The sequence below is a fragment of the Leuciscus leuciscus genome (genome assembly GCF_965113295.1).
Source record: "Leuciscus leuciscus genome assembly, chromosome: 7".
Lineage (NCBI taxonomy): Eukaryota > Metazoa > Chordata > Actinopteri > Cypriniformes > Leuciscidae > Leuciscus > Leuciscus leuciscus.
Window position 1 is genome coordinate 40054797 of NC_138731.1, and position 22699 is coordinate 40077495.

At 36.8% G+C, this 22699-nt stretch overlaps 2 protein-coding genes across 5 annotated transcripts in view; one reads left to right on the forward strand and one right to left on the reverse strand.

The window, feature by feature from the left end:
• Positions 1-3960, forward strand: part of slc4a3 (solute carrier family 4 member 3) — an 81204-nt gene extending 77244 nt beyond the window's left edge. For all 4 annotated transcript variants that reach the window (XM_082174614.1, XM_082174616.1, XM_082174615.1 and 1 more), the window contains 3 exons: positions 2142-2311; positions 2800-2973; positions 3087-3960. In XM_082174614.1, the coding sequence (XP_082030740.1) occupies positions 2142-2311; positions 2800-2973; positions 3087-3164 (422 nt within the window). In that variant the 3' untranslated portion in view covers positions 3165-3960. The remainder of the gene's footprint in view (positions 1-2141; positions 2312-2799; positions 2974-3086) is intronic.
• Positions 3961-9025: 5065 nt separating this feature from the next.
• LOC309502801 (uncharacterized protein) lies at positions 9026-17453 on the reverse strand. The gene is made up of 4 exons (XM_082175339.1): positions 17364-17453; positions 15044-15116; positions 14669-14840; positions 9026-11813 (listed from the first exon to the last, which is right to left on the reverse strand). Exons 2-4 carry the CDS (start codon positions 15102-15104, stop codon positions 11594-11596), a joined length of 453 nt encoding a protein of 150 aa, XP_082031465.1. The 5' UTR covers positions 15105-15116; positions 17364-17453; the 3' UTR covers positions 9026-11593.
• Between the last annotated feature and the right edge of the window lie 5246 nt (positions 17454-22699).

Sequence of the window (22699 nt, forward strand, 5' to 3'; positions counted from 1 at the left end):
GAGCTTTGTGACATGGTGCATTATCCTGCTGGAAGTAGCCATCAGAGGATGGGTACATGGTGGTCATAAAGGGATGGGCGTGGTCATAAAGGGATGGGCGTGGTCATAAAGGGATGGACATGGTCAGAAACAATGCTCAGGTAGGCCGTGGCATTTAAACGATGCCCAATTGGCACTAAGGGGCCTAAAGTGTGCCAAGAAAACATCCCCCACACCATTACACCACCACCACCACCAGCCTGCTCAGTGGTAACAAGGCATGATGGATCCATGTTCTCATTCTGTTTACGCCAAATTCTGACTCTACCATCTGAATGTCTCAACAGAAATCGAGACTCATCAGACCAGGCAACATTTTTCCAGTCTTCAGCTGTCCAATTTTGGTGAGCTCGTGCAAATTGTAGCCTCTTTTTCCTATTTGTAGTGGAGATGAGTGGTACCCGGTGGGGTCTTCTGCTGTTGTAGCCCATCCGCCTCAAGGTTGTGCGTGTTGTGGCTTCACAAATGCTTTGCTGCATACCTCGGTTGTAACGAGTGGTTATTTCAGTCAAAGTTGCTCTTCTATCAGCTTGAATCAGTCGGCCCATTCTCCTCTGACCTCTAGCATCAACAAGGCATTTTCGCCCACAGGACTGCCGCATACTGGATGCTTTTCCCTTTTCACACCATTCTTTGTAAACCCTAGAAATGGTTGTGCGTGACAATCCCAGTAACTGAGCAGATTGTGAAATACTCAGACCGGCCCGTCTGGCACCAACAACCATGCCACGCTCAAAATTGCTTAAATAACCTTTCTTTCCCATTCTGCCATTCAGTTTGGAGTTCAGGAGATTGTCTTGACCAGGACCACACCCCTAAATGCATTGAAGCAACTGCCATGTGATTGGTTGATTAGATAATTGCATTAATGAGAAATTGAACAGGTGTTCCTAATAATCTTTTAGGTGAGTGTATTTATTTTTGCAAAGGTCCCTTTAGGGGCTCCGTAAAATTCTGATTGGATGAGCATCTCATTATCACACATGTGACCACACATTCTATATAAACTGCTGTTCAAAAGTTTGTTTTTGAAAATAAGTATCTTTTGCTCCCCAAGGCTGCAGTTATTTGATAAAAAATACAGCAATATCAGTAATGCTGTGAAATATCATTACAATTTAAAATAACTGTTTTCTGGTTTAAAACATTAACAAAATTATATACTGTATATATATATATATATTCTTTTGATGCAAAGCTGAATTTTCAGCATCATTACATCAGTCTTCAGTATCACATGATCCTTCAGAAATCATCATTATTATCAATGTTGAAAATAGTTGTTCTGCTTTATATTTTTGTGGAAACCATTATATATATATATATATATATATATATATATATATATATATATATATATATATATATATATATATTTCAGTATTCGTTGATGAATGGACATTTATATTTATAACATTATGTAACATTATGCCTTACTGTAACTTTTGATCTATTCAATGCATCCTTGCTAAATAAACATATTAATTTCTGAGGCCAAAACTTTGAACAGTAGTGTTGGTGCATTCATGTTCAGCCATGTTACTATAATAAGAAGATTCTGCCTGTTACTATGGCATGAGTTAAGAGGTTTAATGTGTGGCTTTGTTATTGATGACATTAATTCACTTTCATATTAGGTTGAAGAAGTGATAAATGCAATAAAATAATAAAATAACACCAAATGGTAAGTTTAAGTAATTAACTACCTGCTCGAGGCTAGTGCTGTATCGTGAATAAGTCACGGCTGAAGGGCGTTGTTAGGCACGACGCAAAGCGGAGTTCATTTACGATACAGAACAGCCTCTCGTTCCTCATGCCTACTTATATGACATCCCAACAGCCAAAAGGAAGAAGTCAGAGCTTGCAGTTGCAATTAGTTTTTACTACTTCAAAACGAATGAAAATGAACACCAGAAATGTGCCAAGATGCTGTGTTGATTGGCAACCATGAACATCCTGCATTTAGAATAATGAACTGTTGGGCCTACTCTGTAGAAGAATAGTTGAATCTGATTATCAATATATTAAATTGAAATATGTATTGAACTCTGGTGTCCTTTATCATATTATCAATTGTTATCAATCCTATCTCTTCTGTGCAGGGTTGTCTATAGTGATGACAGATGTGCTGCGTCATATTCCTCTGGCTGTGCTGTTTGGGATATTTCTGTACATGGGCATCACTTCTCTTACTGGTATCCAGCTTTATGAGCGAATCACACTCATGGTCACGCCTGCTAAACATCACCCTGACCACATCTATGTCACCAAGGTAATCAGTTCTTCCCAAGAGTTTGAGCTGGTGGTGATGTTATTTACAAATGCAATGATGATCATCTGTGTTTGTGTTTGATTTTGGTATATGCTACAAGTTTGTACTAAATTGACATCTGGATTCTGTTTGAAAGTTTTTTAAGCATCCACAAGGTGGCGCACAAATCCCCATTGCAATTTGCACTTTTTCACAGAATCCCCAAAATTAAAATGACAAACCACTTTTAATAAAAAGGAACACTGTATATAGTTTACATGCACAGTAAGGGTCCATAAGTCTGAGACCACATTGGAAATCTAGGCTTGAAAATATTTCATATTCTGCTCTATTTCTGTTGCTTATGAAATAAGCAAATTTGTGTCTGACAATATAATTTATGCAAAAATATGATCTATTATATTATAATAGAAAAATGCTAAATAGAAGCATTTTCACAAGTTTTCAGACCTTGTTGTAATTCTAGGCTTAACGTGTTTGACATTCAGGTGAAGACTTGGCGTATGAACATGTTCACCATCATTCAGTTGTTGTGTATCGTCCTGCTGTGGGTGGTGAAGTCGACCATAGTCTCTTTGGCCTTTCCCTTCATCCTAATCATGACCGTACCTCTGCGTAGACTCATCCTGACCAGGATCTTTGAGGAGAGAGAGCTTGCAGCGGTGAGTCTGCTAATTAATATTGCATTCATGTTTGTCCATGCTCTCCTTTACACCTGATGATCCGATCAAAACCTGGTTTTGATTTCATTTTAACACATTTTTTGTTCTTGCAGTTGGATGCTGATGAGGATTCGCCAAATTTTGATGAAGATGGACGCGATGAGTACAACGAGATCCACATGCTTGTCTAGATGCAGGTCACATGGCTCACCTCGTCACTGACCGATCGATCGCAGGTCTATGCATAATGGGAAAGGTGTACGGAATCTGAAGAACTCTGATGTACTGCCGTCTTTCAGAATTATTTCATGTGTACTTTGAAATCATATTTTGGATACTTACTATTATTTATCTTTTTTCTCTTTGTTTTTTTTTTTCTCCCAAAAACGTGGCCTACATGTTTGACTGCTGCTGCCCAGTGACCTTTGAATATAATATAATATAATATATAGATATGGCCCGTGCACCTTAGACCTCCCAAAGTGCAATGATGGTGAGACAAATCCAATAAGTTGCGCCTGTAGATCTTTGTTGCCTTGTACTGTACTGTAGGCATTGACCACAGGGTCTGAATATTACAGTAGCATGACCTCTCAGTGCCCTTTAGACTGGTCAATCCCTTTGCTGTGCAGTCCCGTTGCTTGAAAACAGTAGTGCAGTCCCTTTAGACGTACTTTATGCAGTAGTGAGATTACTTTGATTGATGTATGCAGTAGTTACAATACGTGTAAAGGTGCTATATGGAATAGCATGCAGAAAATGTCCCTGCTTCCTGACAGATATCACTCTCAGCCTGTCAGTCATTTTGAATTAAGTCGCTTTTTGGAGTTAGCGAAACAAACCTTCGAACATGATTTCCCTTCCAAACAGATTCACTGCTAAAAGTTTATTTTATTTTATTTTATTTTATTTTATTTTATTTTATTTTATTTTATTTTATTTTATTTTATTTTATTTTATTTTATTTTATTTATTTTATTTATTTTATTTATTTTATTTATTTTATTTATTTTATTTATTTTATTTATTTTATTTATTTTATTTTATTTTATTTATTTTATTTTTTTTACAAGAGATTAATTATCTCTCAGAACATGATTTCCCTTCCAAACAGATTCACTGCTAAAAGTGTATTTTATTTTGTATTCTATTATTTATTTATGTTATTTTTATTTATTTATTTGTCTTGAAGTTTCCCAGAGTGACTGATAAGTTTATTTTCTTTGAGCAGCTCAGCTTTATTTTGCTATATATAAATTTAGCATTTAGAATTTATAGGCTTTATTGCCCAAATCTGTTCATTCAAGTCTGTGTGTTTTCAATATAGATCTTTTCAGAGAACTAATTCCATTCCTTATGCTGTTATACTGCAGTGTATTTGGGAACAGTTCAGCTGAAATAGGTTAAAGCCATAGAAACCTGGATTTCGTTGATTGCATAAATGCTAACTTTTTGAATCAATACGATTCCAAAGGCTGTCAACTGCCAGTGTGTATGGATGCACTTATTGCTACAGTTTAGACTGGAGGCTTTGATGAAACGTACTGCCAAATTGTTTGTCAGGGTCATAGGATAAGGTCAGAGGATAGCTACAATGTGCATGACCTTTTAAAATCCTTGTTAAGCCAACAAATCCATGTTTCCCTTGCCTTGATATAAAGCCTTTAAAGGTGATGTGTGTATTTTCTGTGTTAAAATACTTTCTCCCAACCTAACTTAATATGCAGCAACATATTGAAAACATTGCTCTGTTTGTTTGAGCATCCCGACCAGCCCGACACAATCAGCAAACGAGTTTAGTTCACTAGCAGTTAGACTTTCGAGTCACCTGTTTGCCGTTCCATTTGGATTATTATTATTTTTTTAAACCTTTACATCTTCATCTCTTTCTTTGTGTTTTGATAAAGAAATTTCCTCTGATCAAAACAGTCTCATACATAAGGCTCAGACGGACCTGAAAACAGGAAGAATCGTTCCATTACAGTCATGTTTTGAGTTCGGACAATTGCCTTTAGAGAAAGCCGCCCTTTTGGACTGTAAATAGCGTGCCGTCCATGCGTGTATTGAATTTGTTTGTGCGTAATACAGACTTCTTGGTCTTGTCACGGTACACTAGCTCATTTCATCACAAACACATATTCCACATGTGTTTCTTTTTGCTCGTCGTTTCCCCAGTTTTTTAGTGTGAAAACAAGGGGAAATTGTGCAATATAGGAATATCTGTCATGCAGTGCTATGCTTCTCTGAATAGATGTTTAGTTTCTTGGAAAGCACAAAGCTAAGTGCTGCTTTCGAGCCTGAGAGCGGTAAGGGGAGATCTGTGGTTGCGAATGGCAGGTCTTTGAAGCACTTAATACGAAGCCACACATCTGAGGTGTTTTGCCGTGTATTCTTAGTTGAGCCATCGGATAGCTCTGTCCGGAAGCCAAAAGGGTAAACTGATGGTAAAATGTTGGTTTTAATTTTTTTGCCCTTAGCATTTATTAGGGATGTAGCTGAGTGATGAAATTTGATGAGGACAAGCCAGCTGTAATTGCTTGAGAATCGGATTCCCAGTGTGTGAAGCCTTTGGCAGGCTCATCGGTTGGTAAGCTACAGATCTTAGTTTTAGCTACATATGTTAGCTGACCAAAGGCAAATGTTATTGCTCAAAAATGGCTCTTTTTGTAGCTCAGGAGATTTATTGAAGTTCTGAGTGAGGTTTTATGTAAGGTAAATGGGAAATGGCATTCACATTCCTTTTTTAGTTCTGTAATGTGACATCTCTGATGAAACAGGATTTTTTAATTAGCCAAAATATAAGGTGGGACTTGATTTTATAAATTAAGTGAGCATTAAATGGCAAAATGGAGACATGTGGTGAAGGGGCCGGGCTCAAATATTAGAGTGATGTCAGCAAACAGGAAAGTCATTTCAGAGGTAGAGTGAGTTGTTACACTTTTAATGAGGACAAACATTGTTTCCTTTGGAATAATGTGCACCGAGGCCAGGAACATGCATTAATGAAGTTAGTTGGATACATTTTGTCTCCATGTTGACTTGGTCTCAGATATTTTTCCAAAAATTACTTCGGAGAAGTTAAATAAAAATGAGATGATTGTGCATGTTGTTGCTATAAAATTAATGTGGAAAGCAGCTCAGATACTCTGGTCTTGAAAACAAATTGATGAAAAATGTGGCGCATTTGCTCCATCTCGTTTTCAATTATATGGAGATATTCAAGAGATATTCTGTGTAATTTTTCATTCCAATTGGGTTGAAACAAAGCTCCTTGGTTGCTCTCAGAGCTGATGTTTTCTTGGGGTTATTAGTTTCTTGTATATCTCGAAGAAGTTTAAAGCTTTATGGAGAGTCTGAAATGTATTGCACTACCACTAATGCTCACACTTCCATCACAATCTCTGCAGGCTTGCTTTTTTGAGTTAGTTCAATCCAAGCAACAAAGGAAAGTGAAAGAAACAGAGACATGTTTTCCAGGAGCTTTTTGATCTTCATCTCCCACTATGAATTAGCACTGTAAGCAGGAATGCTAAGTTACACAGATCTGCCCATTGCACTAATTTACATGATTGGCTTGATCCATGGATTGTGAGCATACAGGCCCAACTTTGTGTGCTTTCACCTCTAAGAGTAGTTAAGGTAAGCAGTGACGATTTGGATGCATCTTATTGTATTTGTTGGTTTTCATACTATTATTTGTCTGTCTATGGCAGCCTTTTAACCAACTTCAAGCTTGTCAGACTATTTAGCACCTAGTAGATCGGCCTCCATCTTCGATATTTGATGATAAATTGTGCTGCTCCTCTAACGAATTTTCTCCAGTCTTTTCTCCAATGATCTTCAGATTAAGTTAAAGGGACAGTTCATCCAAAAATGAATATTCTGTCATCATTCATCACCCTCATGTGGTTCCAAACACGTATGACTGTGGACCATAAACATAAATGAGATACAGTGGAAGTCAGTGGACTCCAGTGTTGTTTGGTTCACAAAGTTCTTCAAAATATCATCTTTTGTGATCTGCAGAAGAAAAAAGTCACATGAGGCTGAGTAGGCCTAAATGATTTTTCAATCTTGGGTGAACTATGTCTATGAACTATGTAGGAAAACAGACTGAATGGTTTGGTCATGGGTGACTTGTCAAAAATTTATTTGCTTATAACTTTTGAACAATTTGACCTAAAGTTAAACCATTTGGCCTCCTGATTCCTGGAGTTAGCCTATCTACCATTCTGGTACCAAAACAAAACTTACCTTAAGCTTGAAAATGAAAGAATGGAAATACTAAACATCACTTGATACCCGAAGCATTTTTGGGCCAAAACCTACAGTGATCACCAAGTTTGCTGCTATTCATTTACATCGAATTCAGTTCTCTCTTAAATTGGCTCTGATTATTTTCAGAAAATGTTGGATAAAAGCTATTAAAGGAATGTTCTGTTTTCAAAACCTCTTTCCTGTAGCAGCAACAGCATTTTCTGCTTTCTACTATCAGTCGTGGCTGCCTGGTTCAGCAGCAAAAGATTTATTCTAGATCAGAAGGGTGTTGTTTCAAACTGTTTTCAATGACTAACCTAGTTTTGCTAATGTGAATCATATTCCTTCAGTGTTTTGCCTCATAGTTGCTGCAACCAATATGTTTGACATGGAATTCCCCTTCAGGTTAGGAAATAGCAGATCATTCCTTTAAAGGGTTAGTTCACCCAAAAATGAAAATTCTGTCAGTAATTACTCACCCTCATGTTGTTCCAACCCCATGAGACTTTGTTCATCTTCGGAACACAAATTAAGATATTTTTGATGAAATCTGAGAGCTGTCTCACTCTTTCATAGGCTGCTAGGTAATCGATATCTGCCATCCCAGAAAAGTTAGTAAAGACATCGTTAAAAATAGTCTAAGTGACTACAGTGGCTCAACCTTAAGTTTATCAAGCGACAAGAATACTTTTTGTGTGCCAAAAACAAAACAAAATAATGACTTTATTCAACTATTCATTTTCTTCTGTGTGGGCCTCTGAGTGAGTTCACATATGTAACAGTGCAGCGTTTCTGGGTTGTATGTCAGAACGTAGGCTCACTATTGGCCAGCATCACACACATGACCAGCGTCGGCCAATAGTGAGCCTACGTTCTGACGTACAACCCAGAAGCGCTACGCTGTTACACTTCATGGACTTTGAGAACTTTGAGGCCCACACAGAAGAAAATGAATAGTTGAATAAAGTCTTTATTTTTTTTGCCGCACAAAAAGTATTCTTGTCGCTTGATAAACTTAGGGTTGAGCCACTGTAGTCACTTAGACTATTTTTAACGATGTCTTTACTAACTTTTCTGGGATGGCAGATATCGATTACCTAGCAGCCTATGAAGGAGTGAGACAGCTCTTTAAGCACAAAAAAAAAAGGTTTTAATATTGAATTCTTTGAGCCACAGATGTGATGCAGTGAATGTACATGGAGTGGCATAGATTTCTTGCACCCACTGAACTGTTACAGTGGTTATAGACATGTTACTCACCCAACTAACGAAGTATCTGGGAGACTTTCACCTGATGTGGAAGTCCAGAAGCTCTCCGTAGTTGAAGAGCACACTTGTTCGGGTTTGCGGGGAGCTCAACGATGTCGGTACCTCACTTATTTTAGGGTCATATGAGAAGTTGAAAAAGGAAAAACACTTTGTGTGGATATGGTTATTATGTGAAATAATAAAAAGCACTGCCATTTCCTGTTTGTGGTTTTTAGGATGAAAAGGAAACAGTATGATTTGTGCAACCGCAAAATGTGTGTCTGAATGACTACGGTTTTGGTGGATGGTGCCACCCTGTATGTGCAGACCACCCACCCGATGCTATGAAAGATGTGTTTAACTTCATGTCTGATGCCTTTTACACTTGCTTGCATTTTGTTTCATGTTGTGAATTTTAAATGTACACCATTCTTCTTCCCGTTGTGATGAAATGGATGACAATCAGAAATATTTGCAGTCAGATTATATTAATCTCATTCACACCCAACACATTTAACAGTTCACACAGACCACACAAAAGCCAGTGTTTTGGTTCTAACAAAGCATTTTACTCAGTTGTAAACAGTTACGACTACAAGCTGAAGATACTGAGACTCATTACCTCTGTTACATGCTAATTCAAACAGTGCTAACTTTAGATCCAGATGAGACAACCTCTATATAACACACACACAAAAAAAGAGTCATGGCAAATCCTTTATTTTATGTAGTGGTTTTTGAGTTTGCAGCATTTTAGACCATGTCAGAAAGACCTCTATTAGATCTCTAAAAGTGTTGCCTGGTCATAATTAAGACGTGTAGTTTGTCTGTCAGAAAATAAGACAAACATTTTGAGTTCATATGGTGAAAATTATGTATTATTTAGCATTAGCAATACTGAAAATACTATGATGTTATGTGTATATTTAATAGCAGTTCCAATTGCTATTCTGTAAAAAGAAAACACTGTTTTCAGAGCACTGTAAAACAAATTGTTATTTTTTTGTCTCAAAATAAATATTTATTATGTGTTTCAAATGTCTTTGCATTGACTGTTTAAATGACTGCATCTATCTGTATCTGTGTGTGTGTATATATATATATATATATATATATACTGTATGTATGTATATATATATATATATATATATATATATATAGTTTGAATTTGAAAGTCTCAGGTTGGTAATGTTTTTTTTTTTTTTTACTTAATACTTTTATCCAGCTTAATACTTTAATACTAAGGATCCTTTAAATTGATCAAATGTGACAGTAAAGACATTTATTATGCGTAATAAGTTCTGTTTCTGTTCTTAGTCCACTCCTGTACTCCCTCTACTGAGTGGCAACACACAACTCCAACGCCATCATAAAGTTTGCTGATGACACAACAGTGGTAGGACTGATAACTGAAGAACGATGAAACCATGAGCGAGACCAAGGAGATTGTGATGAACTTCAAGAGACAAGATAGAGAACAGAGCCCCATCAGCATCAACGGGACACCAGTGGACAGGGTCAGCATCTTCAAGTTCCTCAGTGTCCACGTCACATGGTCTGTCCACACAGAGGCAGTAGCTCCTCTTCTTCCTGAGACGGCTGAGGAAGTTTGTCCTGAACCTTCGCATCCCCAAGGCGTTCTACACCAGCACCGTGGAGAGCATCTTGACTGGCTATGTCACTACCTGGTCCGGCAACAGCACTGCCATTAACAGGAAAGCCCTGCAAAAGGGTGTTGCGAACAGCCGGACACATCATTGGAGGTGAGCTTCCCTCTCTCCCGGACATCTATGAGGAAAGCTGGTGGCATCATCAGAGACTCCAGCCACCCGAGCCATGGGCTATTTTCGCTGCTATCATCGTGCGGAAGACTATGTGACAGCTTCTTCCCTCAAGTGATCAGACTTCTGAACTCTTAAACTCCCACATTCAGCCTTTTACAGTCTCACACCGGACCCTTATATACTGCTCTTTAGATATAATTATCCTAATTCATTGGCTGACACAATATTAATTCAACTGACTTAAACTAAACGGACTGATCAAACCCACTGTTCATAATCACTTGTGTACTCGTTGCGACAGTATTACATTATATAGTATTTTACATTATATATTTGTGCGGGGGGAATATATATATATATATATATATATATATATATAGCCTGCATTTGTATCTTAAGTGTATATTGTATAATATGCAGTTCATTGAGTATATGTATATTCTGTGTTGTTGTGCTATAACTTATGTATACTGTGTATACTATATATTGTCCTAACATAGGACTATAGAAAACGTAAAATTGTACACTGTAAAAAAAAATTACATCCCCAAGTCAAAAATTTCAAGTGACCGATAACATCTAAATTTTTCACTTAGTCTGACGTATTATTTCTCATTGAGCCAATGTTAACAGACTATTGCAAGAAATTTAGATGTTATCGGTCACTTGAAATTTTTGATTTGGGAGGGTTAGAAATTTTTTACAGTGTAATAATATTTCACAATAACACTGTTTGTACTGTTAAACAAAGGAACTCTTTGTGAAAATAAGTGTACATTTACATGAAAATAATGCATTAAAAACTGAAAGATTTTTCCTTTGCTTTTTTCGCACAGAGACAACTACTTTGTCTAAATGATCCACATTCACACGGATCCGTGAAAATAACTAAAATTGCTGTATTATGCTCCCAGGACAGTAGTTGGCAATGTCACTTTGTAAAGAAACACTGACATGGCTATAGACCGAACACGTAACACGAATGCGCATGCCGTCACCGCTTCACAAATTCATTTGTAATTTAGCGTTTTTGCCTAAATGTTTGAATGACAGTATAGATAGTAAAGCATTCCTGCAGCTCATGAACAGTAGAGCAGGAGAGCAGGGTCATGGATTCAGAGATAAAAGCATCTGCCAAATGCACAAATGTAATCTAGTATGGTCTTTAGGAAACTTAATAGCCAATCAAATGGTGCATTAAATATCATTGCAGATATATTGTGAGTGTCAGGCCTTTCAAAACATCTGAGAATACTTTGATTCATTCACATTATCCATTCTAAAAAGTAACACTCTGTCTGATCATCGGTTGTAGTTTGCCAGTCTATACTCTAATTGAAGTACTGGCAGAGGAACGGTATTATGAGCGGGACAATGGTGCAGGGGACGATGAGCAGCAGGAGGGTGGGCACACCTGGATCCTTCATATATAAGCACAGAGAAAAATACACCTTGTGGATATCCATCAACACGTGGTGTCTGTAGGGAGCGTAGGTACAGCATGTGTTGTTAGCCAGATTCTCAATGCACAACATCAGGTTGACGTAGTGTCTGAGAGACCAAAAGAAACAGCAGGTGAATTACAGAGAAACTAACTTTTTTTTTTTTTTTACTCTGACACTTCCATACAAAAATGCCCTAAAAACATTATTCAATGTTCATTTAACAATGTATTAATACAGTAGTATCATTAATGTCAACAGTAAAATATATGGGAAATGTTTACTCCCTTTCACAAATTGATATATGACTATGTATAGAGAGGACAATATATATATGATATGATATGATATTATATATCATTATATAAGTTGCATTTTATTGCTTGCTGTAAGCATTGTTTTCTCAGTATAGAACTGTACCCATTTTTTTTAGGTCATGACCCACCAGTTGAGAACCACTCGTATAACCTATTCATTAGCAGAAAGTAAGGGCCAAACCATAAAAATGTTGTCCTGCGCCCCCTGAATTGTAGCGACAGCCCTGGCACTACAAGAGAAGTCAAGTTGAAGGTACGCTGTAATTTGTTGGCTCATCGAGATACGCAATTACTTGGACTAAATATTTTGGTTTAAGACAACCCACATGGGCTGGCTGTCGTGAAGATTGAAGAGTGTAAAGTCATCCTCTGGGTTTGGCGTTACTGTTCATAAAAATCTGATGTTACAAAGACCCCAGGGAAGCAGAAAGGCTTGACTTTCCCATGACTCTAGACTGCAGACGCTCTTTAAGAAGAAGTCATTCAAATCCCTACTGAGGGATTTTTTTTTTACTTTTGTCCCATTAGATAGATAGATAGGGATCCATTCATCCCTATCTATCTATCTATCTATCTATCTATCTATCTATCTATCTATCTATCTATCTATCTATCTATCTATCTATCTATCTATCTATCTATCTATCTATCTATCTATCTATCTATCTATCTATCTATCTATCTATCTATCTATCTATCTATCTATCTATCTATCTATCTATCTATCTATCTATCTAATGAGACAAAAATGGATGGACGGACACATATGAACAGATAGATAGATAATAAAATAAAATATTAATACAATTATAAATAAATAAATTGCATGAAATGAAAAGATAAGATAAAAATAATGAATGAAATAATAGATATTTAGAATAAATAGATAATATTATAGAATAATAATTCTAATAATAATAATAATAGATAAAAGAATATAATAAAATATGAATTACAAAGATACAATAATATACAATAAAATTTAAATAAGATTCAACAATAAAATAAAATATTATAAATAAAACCAAAAATAAAGATAAAATAACATAATGAAATACAATGTAAATTCAATAAATAAAATTAAATAACAAGGCAAAATAAAATAGTTAAATAATAAAACAAAATAAGCTTGCTATGATTTTGTTGTTGTTGTTGTTCTTTTTAAATATTACTCCAATTGTAGTACTTAAACTTATTTCAGTTAGTAGCCAAGGCAACCTTCCTAATTTATGTTTAGTATTTCATTGAATATTTGTGATTTTATATTATTTCAATTAACAAAAATGTTTTAACTAGTTAACGATAATTACCCTGTTTGAAAGCTCCAGATCGCGGGTACAAAACTCAGGGAACGTTTACACGATAACGATGTTAAAACACGGAAATATTTTTGCTTTTCATTTTTCGTGCACATACGACATGTTGTCAAAACGATCCCCATTCCTATGGATCCCCGAAAGTGAGTAAAAACGCTGTATTCTGCTGCCAGGCCAGTAGTTGGCAATGTTACTTAAGAAACACTACACCCCTATATACTGAACACATACGCATGACGGCCCCGTTTTCACCAATTCACGATTTTGTAGTTTACACAGAGACGATAACGTTATCGTTTTCAAAAACTTTCAAAAGTTTGTGTTTCCAGGCTCCCAAAAATGCTGTTTTCGTATAAATTAATGGCCAAAACGCAATTTTTTTTTGCGTTTTTAGATGAAAACGGTGTTGTGTAAACAGCCCCTCAGTTCCTGGAGGGCCACAGCCCTGCAGAGTTTAGCTTCAACCCTAATTAAATGCACCTGATCAAGCTAATCAAGTCCTTCAGGCTTATTTGAAAACTACAGGGCTGCGTCCGAAATCGCATACTCTCTTGAGTAGGGGCTTATTTAGAATAAGTAATTACTTAATGACCGCAAAAAAATTATGTTCTAAATAGTATGAGTGTGTGTAGTATCAATGTAACTTGGCTACATTCGCCATGTTGTCATTATCATGTGACCAACCAAGAGTCAGTTATGTTGCTTTACTGCCATTCACAAATCCTCTCCCGTGGCCTCATGGGATTGTAAAGTGTCCATTCATAGTATGCATACTTCAAAATCTCACCACAAGTATGATCCGGGTACTTTTTTAAATTCAGTACTGTGAATTTGAACATGCTTCTTTGGTCATAATGTTTTTCACCTATATGAAGTTCCTAAACGCAAGTTAGGGAGGAGTGAGCCCATCTAATCTTTCAATCAACAGCCTGAGTATATAAGCAGCCGCTTACCTCTCTCTAGCATCAGCTGTTCCAGTATCCCTCCACCTCCCCAAACTCCACCTTCATCTCAGGTACCTTGCCCTTCAATTATCATATCCTACATTTAGCCACTGGGGGGTATATCAGAGCTTGAGTTGAAGCTGCTTCATCGAGCCCCTCTTCAGTGGACAGCAAGCCAAATAAGTTTAACCTAATATCTTAAAGATTTTATGGGCAAGCAAACTCGTTAATATATAGTAGGGAAGTATGCGAATTCGGATGGAGCCCAGGTATGTGTTGAAGCAGGTTTGGAACTAAACTCTGCAGGGTTCTGTCCCTCCAGGACCCCTGCTCTAGGAGAAGTTACAGCTGCTTGTGTCAAGACAATATAACAATCAACTATCTCACCTTCTAGTGGTTGGCCAGGGACAACTGAGTTGGTAGTCAGTGGTTGCCATAGTCTGAGTGAACGGCAGAACACAAAATTCATGAACCGTAGCATCATAGGTTACTTTGTCACATGGCAGACCCCTGCACCTTTCTGGCGGCATCCAGACGCTTTCTGCTCCCTTCACCAAGACTGGGACAAAGTAAAAGAAGATGCATTAGAAAAGATACATTAGCCATTTCTACAGCCACTAAAAGACGTATAATTTACACAAAGGATGATTTCATGTCTGTAAATGGCCATTTCCTTTGGACTAATTGCATTTGCTTGCTCCAGACAGAAGAGGGAGGGTCTGTTGAATCTCTCACGAAGGCATAGAGGGCAGTTGTGATTACCTGCGAACGCTAAACACATGATGAAACGGGCAGAAATCACAGAGGCCTCGCTTCTCTCCATCCCTGAAGAATTCTGGGAAAAGCAGAGAACCTGTGAGTTTTCGTCAAACAGTCCAAACAATGCCTGTATTAATGGCGCGATGCCTTTCAAACAGATCCGTGAAACTGGCCCAAAGGATATTCTTTATCTTGATGAGAAATATAAGCCACGGCAGGCTGAGGAGGTGGAGGAGGTGGTCTCATAAAGCACAATATTTAAGTGGTCTCTTTGTTCGGGCTGACATCGTTATGGCTGCGGTCCATTTGCTCACTTTATCATGTTTCCAGAGCTCTTGTTTAGAGTTCCCCTCTGATGAGTCTCCCACATTTGGTGATTTATATCTTCTAAGTATGCTTGACTTTTACTGACATGGGCAAGATGCACATTTTCTCTTGGCTCTGATTTAATGGAACAATCTTTCCACCAGCATGTGTCTCAGCTGGGCTCAAACAGTGTCAAAATATTCCAAAAAGGCTCATTATTCCCGCAAGCACTTGTTAGCTTTTGCACATTTGTTTTACACCCACCATCCTTCATTATGAAACATGTGTGAAAGACCTTTTATTTACAAAAACAAGGGTTCAGATTACAGTCAAATATATCAAATGGCTTTTGGAAAGTTAGTCTCAAACCCAAAGGAAAATATTGCTCAGAGACTTCTCGTTCATAACTCATGAGACTTAATGGAGAACAAATACAGTTATGATTCATTAGTGTTACATATGTTTCAAAGGTGGAAATTTAGGAATAAAATGGGACACTTCATGGAGATCTGTTAAATTTCATTAAAGTATCAATTTTGTCTCAGATGTTTCTCCTACAAAAAAGGGGGGGATTTGTTGACAGGAAACCCTCAGAAATATAGGAGTCATTTACACGACACTATTTTCAACTAATTTTGTATGCGTTTTACACTACAATGGCGTTTTGGGGAGCCTGAAAACACAAACTTTTGAAAATGGATTTCAAAGTGCAAGTTTTTGAAAACGATACCGTTATCGTCTCCATGTAAACTACAAAAACACAGTGAAAGCAGTGACGTCATGCGCATGCGTATCACATGTTCAGTCTATAGGTGCTTAGTGTTTCTTTACTAAGTGACATCGCCAACTATTGGCCTGGCATGAATTATACAGCGCTTTTAGTTTTCGTGGATCCGTGTGAACAGGGATCTTTTTTACGACGTTGTCGTCTATACACGAAAAATGCAAAGGAAAAACTAATAACATCAATAGAATGTTTATTTAAAGTTATAATAATGTTCTCAAATGTTAGCATAAAAATTTTGCTTTATACATTGTTCATGAAGTGTTTTTGTTCTGAAACATTTTAGTTGGATGTTCGTCGAAATTTTTTTTTAAATGTTACTAACTTACTACTTGTTTCAGAATGTTCAGAGAACACTCAAAAGTAACATTCCCGTAATGTTTGAAGAATGATATAATGGAATGTTGCCTTAAAGTGATAGTTCAACCAAAAATAAAAATGATGTATGTGTTTCTTTCTTCTGTTGAACAGGAAAGGAGATATTTTATGGAAGTCAATTTGTTTATTTGAAGACATTCTTCAAAATAGCTTAATCAGAACAAAGAAACTTATACAGATTTAGAACAACTTGAGGGTGAGTAAATTATCACAGGATTTTCATTTTGGGGTGAACTATCCCTTTAACGTCTGTATAAACATTTTGCAAAAACGTTTTTAAGACATTTAAAAAACTTCCAGTTTTCAACATTCAGAGACCATTTAGAAATAATGCTTTTATAACTTAATGAGAACATTAGCAAAACATTCTTAGAACATTTTTTTTTGTTAGCTGGGAAAGAGCTATACAATTTGTGACAGTGCAATTCAAATGATTTGGTATTGGATGAATTTGATGAGAATAATTTGAGTTTATAATAATATCTTTGATTCTTTGATCTTTTTGATTGCAGACTTGGTGGGTTTTTTTTTTTTTTTTGGCAAATGTGAGACATCAAGATCTCTTCTGAGACTTTTAGAGGAGACACTTGAAAATACTAAAGTTCTTTTTTTCCCGGAGAAACATCTGAGAAGCAGGAGAACATTTGCGCTCTATGTAATCTCATTCCTAAAATGGTTGAGATGTGTACAGCCATCTGTACAACATGGATAATAGTCAGAATGTTAAGACCAACGCTTTGCCATTCCCACATCACTAACAGGTGGACATTTTCTGCATGATCTTTAGCACCACCCACTATTGTTAATATATATATATTTTTCAATACAAATCCAGCTTTTAAAATCCGCACTTACCTTGCCTTTGGAGCAGCCTCTCAGATTATATCACCTACTTATGCTAGAGGATAAATTCAAGTATCTTCAGAGCCTGTGCTGTGATCCACACTAATGGAGAGAGAGAGAGAGAGAGAGACAGAGTGCATATGTACACAGTCACTGAAACTCTTGATGTTAATTAGAGTGGGAATTTGCTTTCGCAATGACAGCCACTAAGCCTCTGGACGTCTGTTTCCTTTCCCAGGCTCCTGTGTGTCCTTCCCTTTCGTTCTCAGGCATGTGATCCACGTTCCAGTGTGTCCCAGGCCTGATCACAATAAACATTCACACCAAGTCTGGCTACTAATTTCAAATTCATTTTGCTATATTGGCATGACATATTTTAGTAGCTTACATATTGCTATATCATCACATGCAGGGGAAATAACATTTATTTTAAAGTCAATATGAAACAGCATTTTTGGCATGGCATACTTTAATACATATTCATTATCGTACATTGCATGACGATAAATAAAATAATTTTGGTATTAAAAAATAATAATAATAAAATGCTAAACTATGGATAAATCACTCTAAGTCAATTTTAAATGCATTTTTGGCATGATTTAATTTAATATATATCGCTAAACCATTGCAGGGGGATAAAATTAAATATTTTTTGTGTAAAAAATAAGAATAATAGAATGATAAACTATTGATAAATCAATTTGAAGTCAATATTAAACAGCATTTTTGACTTTACATACTTTACATATTGTTAAGTGGATAAAATAAAATAATTGTTTGTATAAAAAAAAAAAACTTAACAAGCCACTTTAAGGTCAGAATTAAAAAATATATATTTTAGTACTGCTTAAGCTTTGCAAAGGGGGAAAACTAATCAATGAAAAGTAGAGGTAATAAAATAAGCACATAAAATACTAATACATAAATAGAAAATAGTTTTTGCTACTGAATGCTACTTTTTTTTCTCTCTACTTTAAACTAAACTTCAAATGTCTTTCCAACCCATTTTACTTCCACAAGTGTTGTTTTTCTAAGTGAAACTGTATATTTGTAGGATATGACTTGATTTTATCTGATACAAATTCCCAGGACCTGCATGGAACAAAATTATAATTAATATCATGCACCAATCATTCGAAATAAGACCAGGAAAGTGATTTGGAAAGTTAAGAAGGTCCTGTTGACTTTAAGAGTTGTGTGACATGCACATATTCCCCAGAATCCCCTTCCTACTGGCCACATATTCATGCCATGAAGCAAGTTATCTTTGTGAATAATCATGCAGATGTTTCACTCAAATTTACGAGTTCTGTCATGGTGCATGTTGGTCTGCATAATCCTAGAGATGATGATAAAATGATGCCAGGCACACAACAAAAAAAAGAAGAAGAAGAAGAAAAAAAGATCAGGGATTCATAACAGCACATTTCCCATCCATGCAATTTTGCAGCATATGCACATTTCATAAATCAGTTCCTGCAGGGGAGACCTTTCCATGACCTCTAAAAGGAAAGTGGGGATCTATTTGTGTGTGTGTGTGTGTGTGTGTGTGTGTGTGTGTGTGTGCTTGTGGAGGGGAAACATTTGTAAACATGAATTAGGTATGCAAGTGAAACAGCAGAGGAAAAAGGAAAGCTGAATCAGCCGGGTAGTGCCTTGAACCTTTTCCATTAAATCATTTCCCCGAATTCTAACCATAAAACAAGACGGCTGTCTGAAGCCCGGCCAAAAAGCATTAATAACTCCTGGGTTTTGTTTGAGTTTTAATGCTTCTCCAAAGTTGAGGTTTGGGTTTGTACAACAGAAGAACGAGAGTGGAGTTGGCACTCCGTCGCGTTTAATAAACAAAATAAATTGCACATATTTTCAAAAAGGGCAGAATTTAATAACTCAAAGAGCTTATTTTACACGCTTGGTTACAAAATCTTATCTTTCACTGTTCGGTTAAGAACTACAATGTACATTGGCTAAAACAGACATTTCATATTCAATGCAATATTTTTGATGCACAAATTTGTCTTGGCCATGACAAAAAGTTTTGCCCGATATTGTGGTTCCCAGATATACAACCCAAATCCAGAAAAGTCGGGACATTTTGTAAAATGCAATAAAATCAAGAATCTGTGATTTGTTAATTCTCTTTCAACTTTATTTAACTGACAAAAGTATAAAGAAAATATTTCACTAAATTGTATTTTGCAAATGTAAACATTTAGATTTTGATGGCTGCAACACACTCCAAAAAAAAAAAAAGAAAGGCAAAATAAAAGTGAAAAGCATATAAAATATCCAAGTTAAACTCTTTTGAAACAGTCCACAATAGGTGAATTGGTAATAGGTGAGGGTATCGGGATTGAGTGTAAAACGAACATCTCAGTCTTTGCATATGGGTAATTGCTCATCACTTTGTGCCAAATATCATGAGAAAATTGTCAAATCGCTCAAAAATCACATTTCTAAATGCAAGATTGCAAAGAATTTAGGTCTTTCACCATCTACCATACATAATATTGTGAAAAGATTCAGAGTATTCAGAGAAATCTCAGTCTGTGTAGGGAAAAGCAAGAGACCTCTGTTGTATGTGCATGACCTTTGAGCCCTCAGAAGGCATTGCATGAGAAACCGTCAAGCTGCTAAATATAGCCATATGTGCCGGGGAGTTTCGTGGAAAACCGTCACTTAAAACAGTCTGCTACTGCATCAAAGAATGCCACTTGAATCTCTGTTGTATCAATGCAAATTTTCAGTCAACTTGCTGCTCATAATTAGCCTAGAAATCTAGACGCACCCTAGCGGCAGCAAAATGTATTTTGCAGCCAGGGCAGTCTAGCAACTCTCCATAGACTTTCGAGCTGCAAAAACCTAAATTGGGTCAGGCCAATCACGTCGCTTGTAGAGTAGGCGGGGCGGGCTTAACATATGACAACAGAGTTGCGACGGTTACCTGGCTGCTACTTGAAAACAAAGAATGACGGCTGCTGGAGAACAGTCTTTCGAATCGGCTTTGTCCGCGACTCTGGAGGACTTGGAGTTAAGTTTTTCTTTGAGAAAAGAGCACTTAAGTCATTCTTTAAAAAAGGAAGATGTGTTCGTAGTTTTGCCGGCCAGATATGGCAAAAGTTGAATCTATCAACTAGCTCCGCTGTTGGGAAAACGCTCTGGTTGGTTGAAGCGTTGTCCTATTGCGTGCAGAGGGAATTTGAAAGACAGCCGTTTATCCCGCCCCTCGGAGTGAGCGTGTCAGACTAAACATCTTGATGTAGGTCTTGCTTGCCAGGCTAGCTCATAATATAATTTGTAACGAAAATGGATGTAAATGCAAAGTAGAAGCATTTCTAGTATTGGTCTCAGACTTTTGGACCTTACTCTACATAAATGCATCACCCCCAGGAGCCCTAGATCAATGTTAACAACATCAGCAGATTTCCCACATACTGTTATATCAACATTGGAACATATACAAGGCCTCCCATAGTGCAGAATAAACGTAAGTGCCGTATCCATGACTTAGACAGCATGCTGAAACCTAAACGCACTATTGAAATGTTAAGCCTGCTGGAGTCTGACATATGTCAGGATGGATGTCTTTGGTTCATATGTGAAATTACATTATTTAAGGCATAGTATCCAGAGTTTTGACTTGAAACAAGTCTGGTCTACTTCGCAGATTTTTCCGATCACTAAGTTTTGTTTTTACATGCTGTTTAATGGCAGGGAAATCTGAAATAGATGATACCATAATCAAAGGCACAGCAATCTCAGCATACATTAGTACAGAAAACTAAATAAATTACTGGAAATATGTGCAAAATAGAGCGCTGGATAGATTATGTATTTTTGTAGGCTAAAATCCAGAAACGAGTTTGCATTTTAGCCTTTAGTTTTGAATGGGCGTTTGATTAAATGCCTGAAATAAGGTCTGTAGTTAAAACAAGCTCAATATATATTTTCACATTTTATTATTCTACAACATAAAATAATGTAATCGGTAATGCCCGCTTGTGATTTAGCCTATATATATATGTATGATTTAGATATTACGTAATTATTGTACTGTGATGGCCGCACTAGCAGCCACACATGGAAACAACAATAGCTTAAGGTGGTAACTCTTTCATTTGTTTTGAGCACATTACATACTATACAAAATAAATAACTGGACACACACTTTAGTTTTAAAAACTGTTTTATTGGTTATTTGACAGTCTTCTATTTGGGTGCACACATTTAGTTAACTTTGTCAATTTAGCTAATTTCAGGTTCATTATTTTTAAGTTACGTTCTGTGAAATTAATACCTTTCTCTTTGAGTTACCAGTTCTTGGGGAGTTGCTGCTGGGGGTCGCTGGCTGACAGGCAAAAGGACTTTCAACCATAGACAGTATATAAACTGGACACATTCTGAAATCTGAATCATTCCCTTCCGAAACTTGCAGAGACGGAGAGTGTGAGTAGGAGCTGTCCATGAGCTAGGAGCAGGAGCAACTTTTGCTAAGTATTCTGATTAATTACTTTGTCATTTTGCCTCTACGTCCCCCCGATTGCGCACGAGCTTCTCCTCCTGTCCATACGGTAATCTCTCTACTGTGCGACAGAGAGTCGAGTGGTTATGACATGACGCAATCGTTAGCCTATTTTTACAAAAACTGCTTCTACGGGGCCATAACGTAAGATACAAGGTAATGGAGACTTTTATACATTTTCGTGTTTCTTTAGAAATAAATAATGGACAAATGGAGTCTTTAAACGCCTCAGATGTAAAGTTATTCGATGTCAAAGTGACGCCGAAATGAATGGGAGTCAATGGGATGCTAACAGCAGGTGATGGTCCGCTAGCCAATGGCGGCGCCCGGGGAAACTTCAAAATAATATGAAACCCTGCCCCTACGTTAGGCGATCGGTGGAAACCTGAAAGAAAATAAGAAATATCATTAATACACAAAGGAATCGGTGAGTTAAAATGTTTATTTTAATATACATATTGAAATATGGTGATTCAGTGGTGTATCGGTGTATTTTTGAGAGGAAAAATTTTCAGTTTTGTATGGAGTAAATGTATACACGGTTTTAAAAATATGTACAGAGCTGTAAAAAAATGTATGTAAGTGTGGATTGAGTAAGAAAATTGTCCTGTGTGTGCGCGCAGGCCAGTTTTGTTATCTTAGAATTTAGATTCTGGATTCTTCTGTTCGAGGACTGTTTAATGAACACTTCAAATGTGCACTGTGTGAAGATGGCGGGCCACCCTTGAGACGACCAAAGACACTTAACTTTTGCCTTCCTGGACATCTGCATTGCTTCCAACGAAACATTTCATTTGGTTCTTGAAGGTTTGGAGTATTTACA

Excerpts from the sequence above, each read along its gene's own strand:
- LOC309502801 (XM_082175339.1), bottom strand. The coding sequence starts at position 15,104 with ATGGAGAGAAGCGAGGCCTCTGTGATTTCTGCCCGTTTCATCATGTGT. Across the intron at positions 14,841-15,043 it reads CATGTGTTTAGCGTTCGCAG|TCTTGGTGAAGGGAGCAGAA; the intron begins GTAATCACAACT and ends ACTTTGTCCCAG. Across the intron at positions 11,814-14,668 it reads CCCTGGCCAACCACTAGAAG|ACACTACGTCAACCTGATGT; the intron begins GTGAGATAGTTG and ends TTGGTCTCTCAG.